At 43.8% G+C, this 22,505-nt stretch overlaps 1 protein-coding gene across 1 annotated transcript; it reads right to left on the bottom strand.

Annotated features, from left to right (window-relative positions):
• Positions 1-5,600: 5,600 nt before the first annotated feature.
• Positions 5,601-8,033, bottom strand: LOC117194618. The gene is made up of 7 exons (XM_033399146.1): positions 7,981-8,033; positions 6,828-7,164; positions 6,605-6,774; positions 6,349-6,525; positions 6,134-6,280; positions 5,799-6,062; positions 5,601-5,703 (listed from the first exon to the last, which is right to left on the bottom strand). The coding sequence occupies exons 1-7, from the start codon at positions 8,031-8,033 to the stop codon at positions 5,601-5,603; spliced, it is 1,251 nt and encodes a 416-aa protein (XP_033255037.1).
• Between the last annotated feature and the right edge of the window lie 14,472 nt (positions 8,034-22,505).

Below are 22,505 nucleotides of genomic sequence, written 5' to 3' on the forward strand. Positions count from 1 at the left end.
GTTTGTGACTAATTATATGCGTGTACGTCTGATGCGTGGCTGAACTGACAACTGACTAATCTCTCTCTCTTGCTATCGGCTCTCTCAGAGCCGATTACTGCTCTATCCCGACGACACGACGAAAACACGACCGCTTCGTGTCTCTCTCTTTCCTTCGTTTCCTACATGTATGTATATGCGATATCTGCTTCGTCAGTTGGAATTTCTGGCATCATCTTTACGTGAGGGTACACACTTGCGTCCTGGAATTTGCATGCAAAATATAATAGTGCTAGGTGCCCATTTATGTATGTACAAGCTAAGCTCTCTATAGCGGACACATGGTTCCAGTAATTCAATCCGTACTATCCATATAGTGTAAGTAGCGAATGTGTACAGCTTTTTTTAGATGTTTGGTTCTACCCAAATTGTCGGATATGTGCGGATAATGCTGGGGGGCTGTTGACAAATTAGCCAAAATTTAGAATTTGGCAGGCCCTGAAGGACGCCCGTCCGCGCTTGTACCAATGAAAATTAGCTGAGACATCGCACGTCTGGTGTGTGGGAAAGTCTTATTGTTTTGCCACCTTGTAGTCTGGATCGTAGAGAACTATTGTCGAACGGTTCAGTTCAGTAGGCAGCCCTGAACTTCTTGCGAATCGATTGACAACTATATCCCCTCGCCAGCTCACATGATTGATGCTGGCTTTCACTTTTTCGGCTAGAGCGCATTGACTTCCCCTGCATTTGGCCATCGCTGCCCACGCAGCATGGCACAGCGAATATTCGCCTAAAAATTCTATCTCATTTTGCTTGTGACATATTTGAAATTTATTTTCGGTGCTGATGCTGCCACCCCGATGCTGTTGCTGTTGCTGTTGCAGCTGCATCTGCACCTCCGCCCACGCACTGCATTGACTCAGTTTGAGAGTGAAAATAAAAAAGAACAGTTGGCAAATACTGTATTTATAGAAAATGCAATATGGAATGACATACGGAAACTCATTTGTAAAAAGCTACAATGCCTTGACCGGCTCCACCACCTCTTTTGTTGTCACTTACAGCAGCCGCAAGCGAACAAATTGGTTAACCTCCTTTTATTTTTTTCCTTTCCTTTTTTGGTAGTACGATGGGATTTTTGTCGAGCCATTACCAATTGGACGGCCATTTACGGCAGGCAAAGGCAGAGAGGAAGCAGGAGTGTGGGCTTTTTCTAGTTTGAATTGCTTGTTGATTATTTGCTTGCCACATTTTAATTGACTGGATTTCGTTTCGCAGAACGAATGTGTAACAGTAAGCTTTTGGCAGCGACCCAAGAAAACTCATGAAAGTGTCAGTGAACTTTGGCGCAGACAAATCCGGCCGAGACGGACCCAGACGGCCAAGACCCAGACCACACAGGGTGTGGGTGTAGCTGTGGGTGTGAGGAGCATGTGACATTTTCAGAGCTGGGCCAACAAATGGGTTCAGCCTGGGCCTGGGCCTACAGCAAAACATTTTGGCCTTCGCCATCCATAAATTTCCAGATCGCAACTTTGCTCTTCGGATAGCTTTGAGTTTATTGTACGTACTTTGGCCCCAGCAAATACGAGTATTTGAAGCCTTTGGCACGTACCTCTTTTATCCGAAAGTTGGCCCATTGAAGAGGCCTGGACTGGCACCAGCTGTTCATTTCTGTTAGGCCGTTGCCAAGTGGATTAGCGCAAATATTTTAAATTTCTGTTGGTCGGTCCACAGACAAGAGTGCTGAGAGGCTTTACTTTGCGGCTTAATTAAACTCAATTAAAATCGTGTTGACACTTTTGTTATTCTGTATTCTGTAGTTGTTTTTGTTGGGGCGAAAGCAAATTAAAACTTCAAACTTGATAAATGCCGAGTGCGAACAAAACTTCTGCTCCATTATGGATTGTTTTACCTGAAGATTAGTTGGGAATCTCGATTGCAATTACTCCAACGAATCTCATTGCCGGAGAGTGGTCCAACCACAGGAAATTTATTTGCTTTCGAGTGGGTTTCAGCTGTCCTTTGAAGTCCTCGTCAGAGGTATCGCTCCCGGGCGAAATGAAAGTCGTTTACATTTTTTATCAACTTTAAGTGGAAGATTATGGAGGGCACTTCGTGCTGGTTTTCGTACAACTTACCCCTGGGAACGTTTTCATAATTTTCTACCTCCAACATTGCCATTCATTTCCCATTAAATGTGCCGTGCCCCAGGACGGCTCCCAGGACCCCCAGGGCGGCGGAAGATGTGCATTTATCCATTACCGTTGACGTTGCTGTCGACTCTCCTCTCCGCTCGAATTACCTGGTTAAAATGTAATTATCCTGCCTGGACTCGGCACTCCATGGCGTTGCATTCCACGTCTGAAATTCAGCCATGTCTTAATAGCCGGAAATCGAGTTGACTTGCCCTATGCCCTGGCCAAATGCATGTGGAATGAACTCGTTCGGAGAGTTATGGCTGTGAATTCAAGTTAATTGAATATCTATAGACGTGCATGGTGCCGAAGCAGAGGGGCCTCGCATAATTGTCGGCTCATTAAACGATAATGCAGGAAAATTGATGCCCGGCCTTTTTCCATTCCATCCCCCATTTTTGGGGGAAATTGAGTTTCATAAACTTTCCGATGAAAAACAGGGTTGCGGGGGAGCCTCCCCAGCTAAGTTCCCAGCAGCAATTAGTGCGCTCTGTCTCGGGAGTGCCCGGCTTCGGAAGTGGCAGGAGCCCCGAGAAGCGGCAGGAACGTGGCCGAAGTCACCGACGTGCCGTGCCTTGCCGTGCCGTGCGTCAGCTGGGGAAAATCGAAACCAAAAAGTTTGCTTATGCTTAGAATGCCAGCGGAATTGCTGGCAGGAGGTGGAGTGGGAGCTGGGAGCTGGGAGCTGGGAGGCTTGGGGGCTTGGATGCTGGCAGGATGCGGCTCTCTCTGATGCCATTGACATCAGAAACACGGCCACGGCTGTTCTCATTCAAGTGTTCTAATCAATTCTGATTTAATTTTACGCCCAATTAAGTGTGAAAAGCTTTTGATGTTGGGCACACGGGTGCGAGCGGCAAATGGATGCAGACAAGGACTCGCAGGGGCGCAGTCACACAAGCGTGAGCATTGAATATGCCACAGATACATATGTGGGGTCGGTCCTTTGCTCGCACGAGTCCCAGTTAGGCTCTCACACTTGAATAAAGCCATTCCAGACATCAATATTTTGATCCTTCCCTGGTTGGGCTATTTGTACTTACCGCTGCTTCTGTATCCACGCTGTGGCTTCCGCACCCGGTCTCACTGCTCCACGCTTTCACACACTTTCCGTATGCATCTCTCTTTCTCTCTCTTTGTGTATCTCTAACCATGGAACAACTTTCTTCTTATGACAGAGACAGACGTGGCAGATAGTTCCGCCAAGACATTATCCAATAATCTTTATCAACAGCCACAGCCAGAGCTGTAGCATCCGCGCCGCGTGCCTACCTCCACCTCCAGCTCCAGGTAAAGTTTGTTGGAAACTTTAGTCTGCATGACAGTCGATCCGATATCCCTGTGCATTTGGATTTGTTTGCAGGAAACGACAAGGCTCAAGACATTTTACTAATTAAAGATCAATGTACTTTTCCTTCCATTTGCCTAATTTACCGCTGTCAACAGCAAGACAAACAATATTGTAGTCCAAAAGAGTGTACACACTGGCCGCCCAGGGTTGTCACGCTACGATAAAATAAAAACAGCTGTGTCGTAAATGTGCGATTAAAAATTCAACGAAATATTTGTATCCCCGCGAAGCTTGGTTTTTGGAGATCAAAAAGGTCTTTGGGCTAATCCGAAGTCCCTTCAAAATGGAAGAGCGTAATCCGCTTTTACATTAAATCGGATTTAAATATAAACTCTATAGCGGCAGATATTCAAATTTATTTTCTTGGAAATCCTCACAGAAATTTAAATGATTAAATTCCAAGTGCTCTTAAAGATGGGAAACCCAACCAAACTGTCGTCTAGGGCCTGAAATTGTCCAACTCCTGATGGCACTTCAGGTGACGGCGTAAACGCCAAGCTCCGCCTGAGGGGGCCAGGAGGGCCCATGGAGTGGGGCCATAAAACAATTTTGTTGTAAATTTACGATACCCCCGGCCATGTATGACAGAAGGTACATAAATACTCGAACACATAAGGCCACGGGGCAGGAGGCAGTCGACATTTTCTTTCCACCAAGAAATTAGCAAAGGATGGAGGGTAGGAAACGAAACGAGCTCCATTGCTCCACCATTCTTTTGGAGGAATAAATTAATTTATTGAATGAACAGATTGCATTTTAAATTTATTATACTTCCATAGTATTGATTTTGGGGCACATGAATTTCTCTTTACATGATAGAAAATTTAGGTGTTGGAGATTGACGTAAGGCTAATCCCGGTTTTTCACACTGGGCTTAACTTTGTATTATAATTGGACATCCCATCGTATTTATGTATATATTAAGCCTATGTTTTGTGTTTGTATGGGGGTTTCTTTCATTGTCCTCCTCACAGGACAAGTGTCTTTTAATCAAATTATAATTGGGGTTAATTTAATAAACTTTCACTTTCTACCTTTCACAGGATCTGTTCTATCTTTCATGTGTGTCCTGTGGCTGTTTTAACTGTGGCTGGCGCTGTGCCACTTGCAAATAATTCACTTTCTTTTGCCTCTTGTAAAGAGTGTGCGGTGTGTGTGATTATGGGTTAGGTGTTCGAGTGTCTGTATGCTACGGGTGTGGATGAACATTATTGGATTGCATTGAAAGAACTGGTAGCTTAGAAATAATGTATCGGCACTGGCGTTACGTTGCCTAAACGTAACGCCCAAGAGAATTAGTCCTCTGATCTACTATAATTGTTGAATACACGTTGCTTAATCATACGCACCAACTGTGCATAATTTTGTAAATTTTTTTTTGGGAGATATTTCTTTAAACTTTTTTCTTGAGTTTTGCCATTTTTAAAGTCTATCAAACAAAATTTAGAACTGAACTGCGTAAAAGAAACAATTTAGAAGAACTGAAAAAGCCGAAATGGAAACGAGTAGAAAAACGATGTTTCTTTTTTTGAACACCAAACGCTGGCACGGCCCTGTTCGATGCGATTCGGCTCTGATTGGTTCCGCTTCAGCTTGAGATCGGTCTGATTTGGCCAACTGATTTGGGGAAGCAGGAAAGCGCACCCGATTTGCAATAACAACTTGTAATACACGCATATATACGGCATGATATATATGTAGGCAATGGTAAACGAAAGACAACTAGTATTCCCTGGGGGTTGGTGGTGTGGTTTTGTTGCGCCCATGTCGAGCAATCGGAGCCCAGATAGGACTGGGCTGAGTTCCTTCGCTGAGGTGTGTGTGTGTGGTGTGGTGTGGTGCTGGTTTTTGTACGAACATATTTGCTTTCTAATTTATTTCCCAAATTGATTTTGATATTCCTAAATTCCGGGATCCTAACTGAATCCCTCTCTCCACGTCAAGGTCCCTCAAGTGTGCTGCTGTAGGTGTCTATGTATGTGTTCCAGGTGAAATGTGTTGACATGTGTGAGTGTGTGCGTGTGGGATGGGCTACCACTGCGCCGTTTCTATCTCCGGACTACGAACGCCGCTCAGTAGACAATGAGCAGGTTGTTCTCATTGAAGCCGGCGGAGTGTCCGGCGTTGCGTACAATGAAACAGGATCCATCGAAGTGCATGCGCTTCTCATTGCGACTACAAAGGACAGAACAGAACGGAAGTTAGCAGATCAGGATGACGGGCGAAGGGGAGGGGGAAGGGGATGTTGAGAGCATCGGTTTGACACTCACCGAACAAACAGATGCGAGGTCTTGCCCAGAGAGGCAGTGCAATGGATGCCAGGTGTGGTCAAAGTGGCCGATCCATTGCCGGGACTGGTGCGAATCAAGCACTTGTTGTCCACACGAGTGACCTTTACCAGGCCATCGGCTGCCTGGGTGATGCGAAATCCGCTTATGTCATAGATCTCAGTGCCATCCTCGGTACAGGTGTAAGCTGAGTTGGCAATCACGTCATGGGCTTCAGCCATATAAGAGGGACCATGGCGCGAGTCGCTGCGAGAAGTTCGGGAATTAAATCGAAATTAGCCAAATAAGAAGCGATGCAATTGGCCGGGGGGACTCACTCATAGAACACTGCCAGGGTGTAGTCCTTGGTCAGATCGGTGAAAGTGTCGGTTGTGGTGCGCGTCCCGGCTGTGTCCACCAGGTAGATGAGAGCGCACGCCTCGCTGGTGAAGCTTACACCCTTGTACCACATCTTGGCATAGCGACTGTAATGGGAAGATAATTCAAAGGATTCAAAAGATGCCACGTTGGGGTAAGGGCCATTCCCACTCACACAAAGTTATTGCCCTTCATGCCGTCGTAGGTGACTATTTCGACTTTAGCGCCGCTCTGCAAGATGCGTCCATTGGGGTGGATCAAAGCCGAGTGGCTGCAGTTGCGTGATAGAGCAACTGCCACCATGCTGCGCTGATTGAGCACGCGCACCGCCTTGTCCAGAGTCATGTCAATGCTGCCCCATGCAAAGAAAGGTATTAACATTAGGGGTCGGTCTTAAAGAAGAGCCAAGGGGCTGGGGCGTCCACACTCACCGCACGCCATCGCGGAGGCGCAACTGGATGGTGCCGTTCGTCATGGCAATGGGTCCAGAGCCGGGACATGCCGGCGGTGTGTGGTTCTCGAGCTCGAAGTTGCGTGTGCTGCTCACGCGTGCCAAGGCGTATGGTGGAGGGGGCATTGGAGACGGCAACTGTTGGGAATTCTGAGATTGAGCATAGAATCGGCTAGATTTACAGATATGCAGGAGCCCCTTACCAGGCAGTAGTTCTGCTCGTTGTCGAAGCCATAGGTGGGCGTGGCATTGTAGCGCCCTGTGAGTGCCTTGCCGTTGTGCGCCATTTTGCCAGCGTCTATTTCCTGCATATTCCCTGGCCCGTACTGGGGAGGGTTGGAAATGTGTATGCCCGGCAGTTGGACGTATGGACGGGCCGACTGACTGCGGACGGGGTAATTGGCGCACTCCTTGGAAATGCCGCTGGTGATGGTGTTGGTGCCAACGGTGGCGCTGCTAGCGAGACTGGAGCTGCTGCCGCGATCCATGTGGCCCACGGAGTCCGTGCCGGAGGACAGCGAGATGTTGCTCATGCGTTGGGACAGCTGCCCCCCAGTCATGCCGACACGCAAGCTTGCTTGCTAAGGGAGGGGGGATGAGAAGGCGAGAGGTAGTAGCGGAAGTTAGATCCGGAAGGAAATGAAGAGGTGAGGAAGTGAAAGTGCCAGAAAATAATTGAATACCGGCAGAATAGCGCAGAAATCGAATGACTTTGCAACTGTTGCTAACATTCTGTCGACATTCTGTTAACGCATGCATATACATACATACATACATATATGTATTTACATACGTGTGTGCGTTTTTCCCAATTTGCATTTGATTTTTATAGAAATTAACCAAACTATTTTGAATAGTATTAGAAGAGAAGAGAAGAGGGGGGGAATAGAGAAGGAAAATTCGAATATTAAAGTCGGAAAGTAAGAGAGCAATGGTGGAAAAGAGCGAGACGGAAAATAAGAAGGTCTGAAATAACAGGAGAGGGCAATGAGGTGATGTGGCAACGCTGCTGTTGCCGAGCTGTTAAGACTGCGGCGGCTGTTAACTCGCTGTTGATACCCTGCTAGCGCGATGATGCGGCAGTTTTGTAAAACAAAATGTCTGAAAATTAAAGAAACTTTCACGTTATTGCTTGGAATTTCACTTACCGGCGATGGGTTGTTGGTGTAGACGGAGCGCTGGCGCACCCCGTTGGGCGGCTTGGTGGGCGAGCGCAAGATGTTGTTGATTTTTTCGTTCATCTGAGCACGCGACAAGAAGTCCTCGGCATTGAAGATCCCCACACGGGCGCCCTTCGGGCTGCTTACTTGCGAGACCGGCTCCTGCTGGGAAGTCTCGCAGTCCGATGACTGGCACTGCGCCTCCTTGGTGCTGACCTTGGGCTCAACGGACCTCGGCTCGGTGACCATTTTGATTTGGCAACTTTTTTCTTCTCGCTCTTTCTTTTCGTCAAGTGAGGTCACAAAACCGGCGTTTGTGTGTGCGTGCGTGTGTTCGTGTGTGCGGCAAATGCGAAATTTTTCACTTTAAATATGTGTGAACTTACTTGAGAACACGCGCGTGCTAAATACAGTTTTAGAATATTTTGTTCGACACTTCTCACTACGACTCTGAGAGGAATTTTAATTTTTATATTTAATTTTCCACTTTACATGAGCTCCGCTCGCTGGCACAATTTTCGAAAGGATGATTTTCGATGTTCGGATTTTCACACTGAAAGTCGTCGCCTGCTCAAACCGGAATTCAAAGTGAAAAGCAGAGCTGTCTCCCGATTATAATCGGAGCGATATTCAGGGCTGCATTTCAATGTTGTATGGATGTAGATTAGATACTAATTACTGTACATTTTCGTATTATTAATGGTACTCCGTGGCTTTAGTCTTGAGCTTCACAAAAAAATGGTTTACCAAATTACCAAATGGTTAAATGGTAAAATGTTTAATTCGTACACTGCTCATTTTCACCTTGTTCGATCCTTTCGGATTCCTGTAAAGAAAATTTACCAAATACAATTCGTTCACAGACTTGCATTAAGGCGCCGCACTGACGCTGATCTATCCACAAGCCTGGAAAAAATTATTGACCCGTCATCGTTTTGGCCCAAAGTAACTTCATTCTGGTCATGGCTATTTGTGGAATACTTCTGGCAGTCTTCATTTAATTTGGATCTCTTCCATAAACTGCGTGCACTGCAACTCTCTCTTCCCTAACTCCTCTCAAATCTGATTTCCTATAGATTATTAATTGGTACTTTGTATCGTTGCCCAACTAGAAATGGATTTAAGTCAGCTTAAATGCATTTCCGTCGGCCTAATCCTATTTCACGCTTTTATAGTCGGACAAATGAAGTTTGCCAGCATCAAAGTCAAGCAAAATCGAATTAAGCAATAGGCGCCGCTCCCAACAGCATCAAGCAGAAGCTTTAAAGCATATTAGAAAATTGAAAAGTCAGCCAAAAGAGTTGCACTTGGCCATGTAAAAGTACTGTGCTGTGTGCTCGATGGTGGCATAAAACTGAAAGTTTCAATTTTCTGAAGTGCTCGCCTTAGCTCGAGAAGGTTGCGAAATGCCAAGTGTCAGTGCCAAAGGAGGCGGCTAAGCACGGAGGAGCCTCATCTTGGTGGGTTACTGCTGATGCAGTGTATCGATATATGTATATGCGATATCTGCTTCGTCAGTTGGAATTTCTGGCATCATCTTTACGTGAGGGTACACACTTGTGTCCTGGAATTTGCATGCAAAATATAATAGTGCTAGGTGCCCATTTATGTATGTACAAGCTAAGCTCTCTATAGCGGACACATGGTTCCAGTAATTCAATCCGTACTATTCATATAGTGGAAGTAGCGAATGTGTACAGCTTTTGTTAGATGTTTGGTTCTACCCAAATTGTCGGATATGTGCGGATAATGCTGGGGGGCTGTTGGAAAATTAGCCAAAATTTAGAATTTGGCAGGCCCTGAAGGACGCCGGTCCGCGCTTGTACCAATGAAAATTAGCTCAGACATCGCACGTCTGGTGTGTGGGGGAGTGTTATTGTTTTGCCACCTTGTAGTCTGGATCGTAGAGAACTATTGTCGAACGGTTCAGTTCAGTAGGCAACCCTGAACTTCTTGCGAATCGATTGACAACTATATCCCCTCGCCTGCTCACATGATTGATGCGGCTAGAGCGCATTGACTTCCCCTGCATTTGGCCATCGCTGCCCACGCAGCATGGCACAGCGAATATTCGCCTAAAAATTCTATCTCATTTTGATTGTGACATATTTGAAATTTATTTTCGGTGCTGATGCTGCCACCCCGATGCTGTTGCTGTTGCTGTTGCAGCTGCATCTGCACCTCCGCCCACGCACTACATTGACTCAGTTTGAGAGTGAAAATAAAAAAGAACAGTTGGCAAATACTGTATTTCCTTTCCTTTTTTTGGTAGTACGAGTACATATTTATGGTTCGTAAATATGAATGTGGGATTTTTGTCGAGCCATTACCAATTGGACGGCCATTTACGGCAGGACCATACGGACCATATCTTCTGCAGTGCAAAATCTGAAACAGATCGAATAATGATTATAGCCAGAATCAAGAAAACAATTTCATTCTTTCTCGCTCTGTCTCTCTCTAACACACAGGTTTCATGGTCGGTTTTGTCAATTGCAAAATATGAGTTCAAGGATCTCAGAACCTATAAGAGCCAGAGCAACCAAATTTGGTATCCACACTCCTGTGATATCGGACCTTGACCGTTTCGTGTCCAAATTTCGCCACACCCCCTTCCGCCCCCGCAAAGGACGAAAATCTGGGGCATCCACAAATCTCAGAGACTATTAAGGCTAGAGTAACCAAATTTGGTATCCGCACTCCTGTGATATCGGACCTTGACCGTTTCGTGTCCAAATTTCGCCCCACCCCCTTCCGCCCCCACAAAGGACGAAAATCTGTTGCATCCAGAATATTGCACATTCGAGAAAACCAAAAATGCAGAATCATAGATAACGACCATATCTATCCGATTGCTGAATCTGGACCAGATCAGATAATTTTTATAGCCAAAAGGAACAAATCAATTTGCAGTGGCTACGCAGCGCCCGACGTCACGCTCAGACTGATTTTCTGTCTCTCTCGCACGCACTCTTTGTCGTGTCGTTTAATATTAGCGGCGTCTGCCGGAGGAGAGCCATACAGACTTAGTATCGGGTATAACTGTAGAGTTGCGGTCTCCGCAGCAACTCACAACGTTCCCCCTCGTTCTAGTTTGAATTGCTTGTTGATTATTTGCTTGCCACATTTTAATTAACTGGATTTCGTTTCGCAGAACGAATGTGTAACAGTAAGCTTTTGGCAGCGACCCAAGAAAACTCATGAAAGTGTCAGTGAACTTTGGCGCAGACAAATCCGGCCGAGACGGCCACAGACGGCCAAGACCCAGACCACACAGGGTGTGGGTGTGAGGAGCATGTGAAATTTTCAGAGCTGGGCCAACAAATGGGTTCAGCCTGGGCCTGGGCCTACAGCAAAACATTTTGGCCTTCGCCATCCATAAATTTCCAGATCGCAACTTTGCTCTTAGGATTGCTTCGAGTTTATTGTACGTACTTTGGCCCCAGCAAATACGAGTATTTGAAGCCTTTGGCACGTACCTCTTTTATCCGAAAGTTGGCCCATTGAAGAGGCCTGGACTGGCACCAGCTGTTCATTTCTGTTAGGCCGTTGCCAAGTGGATTAGCGCAAATATTTTAAATTTCTGTTGGTCGGTCCACAGACAAGAGTGCTGAGAGGCTTTACTTTGCGGCTTAATTAAACTCAATTATAATCGTGTTGACACTTTTGTTATTCTGTATTCTGTAGTTGTTTTTGTTGGGGCGAAAGCAAATTAAAACTTCAAACCTGATAAATGCCGAGTGCGAACAAAACTTCTGCTCCATTATGGATTGTTTTACCTGAAGATTAGTTGGGAATCTCGATTGCAATTACTCCAACGAATCTCATTGCCGGAGAGTGGTCCAACCACAGGAAATTTAATTGCTTTCGAGTGGGTTTCAATTACGCAAATTGCATTAGACATCACCACGCACGGATTCCCAATGAATCCAAACATATAGTACTCTTAGCTGTATATTATTTATGAATCGGATCAAGCTATCGGCCTTGCCAGCTGTACCTAGCCCAAGTTTTGCCCCAATCGGTGTAGGAATTCCCTCTTGCTGCATCGCAAAACATCACCAAATGTCAGAAAAGGGGTCCATTCTTTATCCTCCAAGGCTGCCGCACTTTGACCTGCCTGCTCTACTCAGGTGGAGGCTGGTGTGATTGATTTGATTGCTGTCACCGACTGGGATGACAATCCATCCAATTCAATGAGCTACTCACTTTCGCCCTCGCGTTTGTCCTGGGTCTTCCAGCTGTCCTTTGAAGTCCTCGTCAGAGGTATCGCCCCCGGGCGAAATGAAAGTCGTTTACATTTTTTATCAACTTTAAGTGGAAGATTATGGAGGCCACTTCGTGCTGGGTTTCGTACAACTTACCCCTGGGAACGTTTTCATAATTTTCTACCTCCAACATTGCCATTCATTTCCCATTAAATGTGCCGTGCCCCAGGACGGCTCCCAGGACCCCCAGGGCGGCGGAAGATGTGCATTTATCCATTACCGTTGACGTTGCTATCGATTCTCCTCTCCGCTCGAATCACCCGGTTAAAATGTAATTATCCTGCCTGGACTCGGCACTCCATGGCGTTGCATTCCACGTCTGAAATTCAGCCATGTCTTAATAGCCGGAAATCGAGTTGACTTGTCCTATTCCCTGGCCAAATGCATGTGGAATGAACTCGTTCGGAGAGTTATGGCTGTGAATTCAAGTTAATTGAATATCTATAGACGTGCATGGTGCCGAAGCAGAGGGGCCTCGCATAATTGTCGGCTCATTAAACGATAATGCAGGAAAATTGATGCCCGGCCTTTTTCCATTCCATTCCCCATTTTTGGGGGAAATTGAGTTTCATAAACTTTCCGATGAAAAACAGGGTTGCGGGGGAGCCTCCCCAGCTAAGTTCCCAGCAGCAATTAGTGCGCTCTGTCTCGGGAGTGCCCGGCTTCGGAAGTGGCAGGAGCCCCGAGAAGCGGCAGGAACGTGGCCGAAGTCACCGACGTGCCGTGCCTTGCCGTGCCGTGCGTCAGCTGGGGAAAATCGAAACCAAAAAGTTTGCTTATGCTTAGAATGCCAGCGGAATTGCTGGCAGGAGGTGGAGTGGGAGCTGGGAGCTGGGAGGCTTGGGGGCTTGGATGCTGGCAGGATGCGGCTCTCTCTGATGCCATCGACATCAGAAACACGGCCACGGCTGTTCTCATTCAAGTGTTCTAATCAATTCTGATTTAATTTTACGCCCAATTAAGTGTGAAAAGCTTTTGATGTTGGGCACACGGGTGCGAGCGGCAAATGGATGCAGACAAGGACTCGCAGGGGCGCAGTCACACAAGCGTGAGCATTGAATATGCCACAGATACATATGTGGGGTCGGTCCTTTGCTCGCACGAGTCCCAGTTAGGCTCTCACACTTGAATAAAGCCATTCCAGACATCAATATTTTGATCCTTCCCTGGTTGGGATATTTGTACTTACCGCTGCTTCTGTATCCACGCTGTGGCTTCCGCACCCGGTCTCACTGCTCCACGCTTTCACACACTTTCCGTATGCATCTCTCTTTCTCTCTCTTTGTGTATCTCTAACCATGGAACAACTTTCTTCTTATGACAGAGACAGACGTGGCAGATAGTTCCGCCAAGACATTATCCAATAATCTTTATCAACAGCCACAGCCAGCGCTGTAGCATCCGCGCCGCGTGCCTACCTCCACCTCCAGCTCCAGGTAAAGTTTGTTGGAAACTTTAGTCTGCATGACAGTCGATCCGATATCCCTGTGCATTTGGATTTGTTTGCAGGAAACGACAAGGCTCAAGACATTTTACTAATTAAAGATCAATGTACTTTTCCTTCCATTTGCCTAATTTACCACTGTCAACAGCAAGACAAACAATATTGTAGTCCAAAAGAGTGTACACACTGGCCGCCCAGGGTTGTCACGCTACGATAAAATAAAAACAGCTGTGTCGTAAATGTGCGATTAAAAATTCAACGAAATATTTGTATCCCCGCGAAGCTTGGTTTTTGGAGATCAAAAAGGTCTTCCATATCCCGATGTCTCCGAAGATAGGGCTAATCCGAAGTCCCTTCAAAATGGAAGAGCGTAATCCGCTTTTACATTAAATCGGATTTAAATATAAACTCTATAGCGGCAGATATTCAAATTTATTTTCTTGGAAATCCTCACAGAAATTTAAATGATTAAATTCCAAGTGCTCTTAAAGATGGGAAACCCAACCAAACTGTCGTCTAGGGCCTGAAATTGTCCAACTCCTGATGGCACTTCAGGTGACGGCGTAAACGCCAAGCTCCGCCTGAGGGGGCCAGGAGGGCCCATGGAGTGGGGCCATAAAACAATTTTGTTGTAAATTTACGATACCCCCGGCCATGTATGACAGAAGGTACATAAATACTCGAACACATAAAGGCACGGGGCAGGAGGCAGTCGACATTCTCTTTCCACCAAGAAATTAGCAAAGGATGGAGGGTAGGAAACGAAACGAGCTCCATTGCTCCACCATTCTTTTGGAGGAATAAATTAATTTATTGAATGAACAGATTGCATTTTAAATTTATTATACTTCCATAGTATTGATTTTGGGGCACATGAATTTCTCTTTACATGATAGAAAATTTAGGTGTTGGAGATTGACGTAAGGCTAATCCCGGTTTTTCACACTGGGCTTAACTTTGTATTATAATTGGACATCCCATCGTATTTATGTATATATTAAGCCTATGTTTTGTGTTTGTATGGGGGTTTCTTTCATTGTCCTCCTCACAGGACAAGTGTCTTTTAATCAAATTATAATTGGGGTTAATTTAATAAACTCTCACTTTCTACCTTTCACAGGATCTGTTCTATCTTTCATGTGTGTCCTGTGGCTGTTTTAACTGTGGCTGGCGCTGTGCCACTTGCAAATAATTCACTTTCTTTTGCCTCTTGTAAAGAGTGTGCGGTGTGTGTGATTATGGGTTAGGTGTTCGAGTGTCTGTATGCTACGGGTGTGGATGAACATTATTGGATTGCATTGAAAGAACTGGTAGCTTAGAAATAATGTATCGGCACTGGCGTTACGTTGCCTAAACGTAACGCCCAAGAGAACTAGTCCTCTGATCTACTATAATTGTTGAATACACGTTGCTTAATCAGACGCACCAACTGTGCATAATTTTGTAAATTTTTTTTTGGGAGATATTTCTTTAAACTTTTTTCTTGAGTTTTGCCATTTTTAAAGTCTATCAAACAAAATTTAGAACTGAACTGCGTAAAAGAAACAATTTAGAAGAACTGAAAAAGCCGAAATGGAAACGAGTAGAAAAACGATGTTTCTTTTTTTGAACACCAAACGCTGGCACGGCCCTGTTCGATGCGATTCGGCTCTGATTGGTTCCGCTTCAGCTTGAGATCGGTCTGATTTGGCCAACTGATTTGGGGAAGCAGGAAAGCGCACCCGATTTGCAATAACAACTTGTAATACACGCATATATACGGCATGATATATATGTAGGCAATGGTAAACGAAAGACAACTAGTATTCCCTGGGGGTTGGTGGTGTGGTTGTGTTGCGCCCATGTCGAGCAATCGGAGCCCAGATAGGACTGGGCTGAGTTCCTTCGCTGGGGTGTGGGTGTGTGGTGTGGTGTGGTGCTGGTTTTTGTACGAACATATTTGCTTTCTAATTTATTTCCCAAATTGATTTTGATATTCCTAAATTCCGGGATCCTAACTGAATCCCTTGTAGTAGCCAGCACAAGATATAGGGAATTGGTTATCTTCTTTCGTCTCGTGAGACCCCCTAGTGATATTTCGAACGATCAAGCTTTAGCCGCTCTTAAGGTTGGATCAAAGCCTTAGCCGCTCTTAAGTCCGAACGCCCACGAACACATACAAGCGACGGACAGTGGGAAGCATAGACGGCAATCGTACGATTGCACAGTTAAGCTATGCTGTGCATTAGACGATCGTTTTATGCTGCTGCGAATGTTCTGGATCATACGATTGCACAGTTAGTAAAAAGCTCAAAAGCTCTGCTGCACTGGCTACTCAGTCCATCGTCTATTACTGCTTTGAACATTATAAGAAAGTTGATCGATCTGTAAAGACGTGATAATTTCCGAGTGCGAGCAACATACATATTGCACACACATATATATAGTGCTATCCGGAAAATATATATATTTCCACAAATATATGCTGGAAGCATATAGTTACAAGTGCCGTACAGTTCAGTGGTCAGTGAATGACAAGAATTTAGTGCAGATATATTTGGGAAAAGAGGTATGTTTTCATATTAGTGCCGTGCACGTGCTGACATAACCTATGTTGCAGGGAGGTGTACCTAAGCTGCCCCATCGCGGTATAGTCTCGAGAAGACTACCCTGGGAGCTGGCTTAGGCGAACAGTTGTCGAGGTTTCTCCAACTCCATCCATAATTCATCTTTTCTGGACCTTATATTGCCACCAAGTCGGAATCTCCAAAGATCCAAGTGGAACAGATCAGCCTTAATCGCCAAGAATATTTAGTGCTGCTCAGACATAAATAACTAAATACAAGCTTGGCGGAAGATTCGTCAGTACGGCCCGGAACCATATACATCGCACCTGTTGACCTCTAACCAACTTCAGGCGGTCAACAGTCTACAAAGCAGCAGCACAGGATCGAGTTTTGTCCAATTTACATTTAATTCATTATCAAGTTCCAACGCATAAACATCAGCAGTTTAACGTAATGTAACTGAAACTTTATTAACACCCCTCTTTGATGTTACGCGCGTACATACCTACATACATATGTGCATATGCACACTAAATTGTCTTCGTTTGCTACCTTTTGGTTCAATTTTCGCGATAGAGCATAACAATTAAATTTCTGTCTGTATTATGAAAACCAAAACAACTGACTGATGACTATGCGACGGTGTTTGTAGCGTAATTGTATTGTATGCATTATATATTTATGATTTCCATATTTTAAACAGCTGCGGTCAACATCTACGACATCATTGGGCCCAACGATCAGCGTAAGACAATAACGCCGGAGTGAGTAATTATGTACAGCAAAAAGTAGTTTGGTCAAAAGAGCCTATTAACTTGAAAGTGTAGATATGCATACAGTGTATAATGATTCAAACCCGTCTGCTCAGTGTGTATAATGCACCCCAGTCTGATCTAGCTTTTGTTTACGATTTCGATTCTTATTCTCTCGTTTATATATATATATATATCTATACCCTAATGTTTTTCATGCTTTAAAATAATGAATTTATAACTAAACTTATATGATAATTAGGATTAAGGAAATATTACCCACAAATTAGAAGCTAAGTCAATTGTTGTGTTTCTACAACTGCAACGTAATGAATATTGAAATTGAAGTCTCACATTATATTAAAATATGAATCTTTTTGGATTGAAATGAATCTTTAAAATCATAAAAATGGCCTGTCGAGTATCCGTGCCAGGATCTTATAAAATGTGGTAAACCTTAGTAAAGGATTGATCAAGGGACAATGCAAGTACTCGAACGCAATGTCATGGTAGGGAGGGTACAGAAGAGAGGGACAATCAACACCTAGGTTCTCTCTAAATAGAAATGGTTCAGTAGGGCTTTTTTTTTGGCGTGTCGGCGCTATCAGTATTTCAGTTTCCTTTGTTTTATATAATCACTTATAGTTCCCGTAAAGTGCACTAATTAAATGTAGTGGAGTACGATAGTACAATTAGGCGAGGAAGAACCGCGACCATCCGGCGAGCTAGACCCGAGCCTAGCAAGAGTGCACACGACCAACCCTATTTGTACGCCGTCCTTAAGTCAGTCATGGTCATCTGCTGATACCGAGGGCCTATATATCTGTTTACATATATATATATTTAAACTCTGGTACACTACACATTTATGGCGCCCAACGTGGGGCCAGGCAACTTGCCTTAGAATCTAAAACCAATTCAGAGCCGATTTTAAATTTGGATTTATAGTGTCTTACTATATAGGCCGTTTATTTTATTAAGACAAGCAAATCTTGCCTTGGTTCTCCAAGCTCAACCGGTAATACATCAAAATTTCAACGACACATTTTCTTTTGCAAAATATTGCACAAAGGTTAAAGATTTCAAAATTTATACTTTGACTCGGTTTTCGGATTTAGCAACTGCAATTCATTTTATTTCGGATTGGTTGACCAAAACAGACCTACAGTATCGAATTGTGAGTATCAGAGACAGTTATGCAATATCATACAGTGATCAGAATAAACAGGAATTGTTTTAGGATTTAGCGGTTCCAATTCAGTTTATTTTGGATTGATCGACCAAAGCAAACCTGCTTTTTCACTTTAGGCATCTTGAGTTATTCGGATTTACAATTTTATATTGCCAAATCGCGACAGTTGTCCAATGATTCAGTGCACGAGGTCATTAACTGATAATTAGTCCATATTAACGAAAATAGAAAAGCCTACTGAAACCAAATAGATATTTCGTAAGTATTCTGGCATGTGGGAAAGACAGACATTATTATTACAATTAATACCTTCTTATATAATTTTTTTTTCTTATTTTTTTTTTCTTTAATTCCTTAAATATTGTCTGATATACAATGGCTGTAAGGCGAAGTACAGATGACATAACAACTGCGTTGCAGGAAGCAGAACCATTTTGTGGAATTTGCAACGAAGTATTGGGAACTAGTGAGATTATAGCCAACACCCCGTGTAGACACAAATTCCATAAACTTTGTATTTTGGAACAGATTAGGACAAACCCAAAATGTCCCACCTGTTCATTAGATTGTTCTGCTCTGGCACTAACATTCTCTAACAACCCGTTGTTAGCCGAGCTTAACGCCGAAGGAACACGACCAACTAGTGCTAACGAATCTTTTAGCACAATAGACGGAACGTCTAATCGACCTAAAAAGGGCCAAAAGTTTATTAGAAGGGGTATGAATACGAGAGCAACTCAACGATCCAGGTTAGATCGCTCACTAACAGAAACTGAAACCAACAACACAACCCTTCCAATAACCTCTCAAGTGGAAATCGCTAACTACGTCCAGTCTGCTGTAAGCATTCAACAGGCTCAGTTAATGAAACAACTAACTTCATTTTTAAGCAAAACAATTGAATCTTCGATTCAAAGTCAATTAGCGTCACTCCAGCTGACGCAACCAGAACATATCTCTCCCGATGTTTCCGGTGACAATAACATTAACCAAACAAATAACGTGGGTATCGGTCAAGCACGAGATAGTCACGCAGAAGTTCTTTTAGATTTTTCAAGAGCGAGTGCAAATCGAAGTAATTCGAGCTCACACGTAGCACCAGCAAAAGTTTCCAGTATAATGCAGAATTGGCGCATTAAATTCGATGGTTCAAAAACTTGCATGAGGATGGATGAGTTTATTTATCGAGTACGTTCTCTAACGCAACAAAATCTTTATAGCAATTATCAATTGCTTTGTGATCACTTGTATCTTTTATTCGCGGGAAAAGCTAGTGATTGGTACTGGAAATTCCATCGAAATTACCCAAACTTTAATTGGGATACGTTTTGTATAGAGTTTAGAAGAAGATTTGAAGATGTTGAGACCGACTATGATATCTGGGAAAAGATTAGGAAACGTCGTCAGGGCGAAAACGAATCCTTCGATGACTTTCAATATGCTATCGAAGATCTCGTGGATAGGCTTCAAAATTCGGTTACAGAAGAAGACGTTGTGAATCTACTTATTAGAAATTCCAAGCCCACTCTTCACCACGAGCTTCTTCACTTAAAGATTGCCAATAGATCGTTATTACGACGAGAGGTACGTAAGCACGAGCAGTTTTATAACGATATAAGATCGGTCAAGCAAAGGACTCTTCGCTCATACGTATCGGAATTGTCAGGTCCAGACGATAGCGAGCAGCTATTCGATGACTTGGTCGAGCATAATGAAGTGTGTCAAATACAACGTCGTACTTCACAGTCAGTTCCAACTTGCTGGAACTGTGACAACAAAGGTCATAAATTTGACGATTGTGTAGGTCCTCGTAAGATCTTTTGCTACGGGTGTGGAACAAAAGATACTTACAAACCGGTATGTCCCAAATGTAACCCTCCGGGAAACCGGCAGAAGGATGTGTTAAACAACAACAAGCAGACACATCCTTAGAAAAAAGTTTGCAAGAATCACCTACTAGTTTAACGAACGACCAAAGTTTAAGGGAGCCTAAGATCAGCTCACAAACAGTAGAGGAAACCCTGCCTACGGCATATCATTTTTCATTTACTCCTTTACCTGAAAGGGAAGCAAATTATATTACAACGCGTAAGAAAATTTTTGATAAGATAGATAGTTTTAAATTTGTAAGAAAGCCCAAACGTTCAACTAAACGTTTGAGACAATTTTGGAAGATGGTTCGCAAGAATAAGAACAAGTTTGTTTCAGCTATATTTCTTAGTTCGGATAGCAGGCTGTACACCAGTGTCACCATTGAAGGCAGTGATTACATAGCTTTGTTGGATTCGGGGGCCACAATCAGTTGTATTGGAGGTTCAGCCGCGAAAGAAATGTTGGCGCATTGCAAGGTTAAGAAGTGTTCAGGAGCAATACGAACGGCTAACGATACTGAAAGTAAGGTTATAGGCAAGCTGGTAACACAAATTAATTACCGTGGATGCACGGCAGACCTAGAAATGTTTCTTATTCCTGAACTCAAGCAAGACGTCTATTTGGGGATAGACTTCTGGCAAAAATTTGGACTTTTAGATAAAATCTCACACACTGCAGAGGTATCTGAATTAGATGTTGGAGGTACGGATGACGTCGAAGAACCACCGAACCTACATAAATTGACAGCAGACGAGAGAATTCGCTTAGATAAAGTGATAGGTTGTTTTCCATCTTTCGCTACTGAAGGATTAGGCCGTACCAGTTTAGTCACACACTCTATAGATGTTGGAGCAGCTATTCCCGTTAAGCAACGACATTGGCCGGTATCGCCAGCCATAGAGAAATTGATGTTTGCCGAGGTGGACAATATGCTTGCGCTCGATGTTATAGAGGAGTCGACTAGTCCCTGGAGCAGTAATTGCGTTTTGGTAAAGAAAGGCGAAAAATATAGACTGTGTCTCGATTCAAGAGAAGTGAACAAGGTTACAAGACGGGATGCATATCCGTTACCACATATTGATGGTATTCTAAGTCGATTACCACCCGCTCGTTACATCACTGGATTAGACATGAAACACGCATTTTGGCAAATCCCGTTGGATGAACAATCGCGACAGTATACTGCATTTACAGTGCCTAACCGACCATTATATCAATATAAAATTATGCCATTTGGTCTTTGCAATGCCGCTCAAACTCTCTGTAGACTAATGGATCGAGTTATTCCAGCTCATCTTCGGACACGTGTATTCGTATATTTAGATGATCTACTTGTTTTATCAGAGGATTTCGAGTCGCATTTACTGTTGTTACAGGAGATAGCGTTGTGTCTACGCAAAGCAAATCTAACCATTAACATAGGGAAATTAAACATTTGCATAAAAGAAATCAAGTATTTGGGTTTTATTATTGGTAATGGTCGGATAAAGACAAATCCAGACAAAATCAAGGCCATCTCGAAGTTCCCTGTGCCAGTTACCGTTAAGCAACTGCGTCGATTTTTGGGGTTATCCAGTTGGTACCGACGTTTCGTTGAAAATTATGCTACCGTTAGTTTTCCCTTAACCGAGTTGCTTAAGAAGAAAAAAGATTTACAGTGGAATGATGATGCTCAACAGTCGTTTGAGACCTTAAAGTCCTGTTTAACCGCATCACCCATTTTGATAACTCCTGACTTCTCAAAACCTTTTTTTTAGCTCAAGAACGCGACGGCGTTGAATTGCCAATTGCTTACATGTCAGAAAAATTATCCAAGGCACAACGTAATTATTCGGTTACCGAACTAGAGTGCTTAGCAGTCATAAAGGGAATAAAAAAATTCCGCTCTTATATTGAGGGACAGGACTTCGTAGTCATAACCGATCACGCAGCACTTAAATGGTTAATGCAACAAAAGGATTTATCGGGTAGATTAGCCAGATGGTCTATGAAATTGCGTAGTTTCACATTTAATATCCTACATAGAAAGGGGACACTGAATGTTGTCGCTGACACTCTATCGCGTCAGGATGAACCGGCTATAGAGTAGCTCTCGCCAATAAGCCCCATGGTTGATCTAGACTCAGATCAATTCAAATCAGCTGAGTATCTGAGTTTAATAGAAAGTATTCAACAGAATCAGAGTAAGTTCCCAGACTTGAAAGTGATAGACGGTCAAGTTTTCAAAAGGACAGTATTCGCTTCGGGAGATGAGTCTCAAGAGAACGCATCATGGAAACTTTGGGTTCCGTCAGGGTTAATTACGAACGTATTATATCAAGCTCATGACGCCCCTAGCTCCGCACATTGTGGGATGGGTAAAACCATAGAGAAGCTTGAAAGATATTTATTCTGGCCTCGCATGGTTAGCCAGACGCGCAAGTACATATCTGAATGCACCGTTTGTCGCACGACCAAGAGTCCGAATATGATTCTTAGACCTCCTATGGGTAAACCATTCACTTCGGATAGGCCGTTTCAGAAATTATACATAGATCTCTTAGGACCATACCCCCGCACAAAAAAGGGAAACATAGGATTGCTCATAGTTGTTGATCACAATACTAAGTTCCATTTTCTGTGTCCCTTGAAGAAATTTACAGCCCCT

Source organism: Drosophila miranda, assembly GCF_003369915.1.
Source record: "Drosophila miranda strain MSH22 chromosome Y unlocalized genomic scaffold, D.miranda_PacBio2.1 Contig_Y3_pilon, whole genome shotgun sequence".
Taxonomy (NCBI): domain Eukaryota; kingdom Metazoa; phylum Arthropoda; class Insecta; order Diptera; family Drosophilidae; genus Drosophila; species Drosophila miranda.

Coding starts and splice junctions, on each gene's coding strand:
- LOC117194618 (XM_033399146.1), bottom strand. CDS start 8,033: ATGGTCACCGAGCCGAGGTCCGTTGAGCCCAAGGTCAGCACCAAGGAG. Junction 6,063..6,133: donor ACCCTGGCAGTGTTCTATGA/GTGAGTCCCCCC, acceptor AACTTCTCGCAG/CGACTCGCGCCATGGTCCCT. Junction 5,704..5,798: donor ACCTCGCATCTGTTTGTTCG/GTGAGTGTCAAA, acceptor TGTCCTTTGTAG/TCGCAATGAGAAGCGCATGC.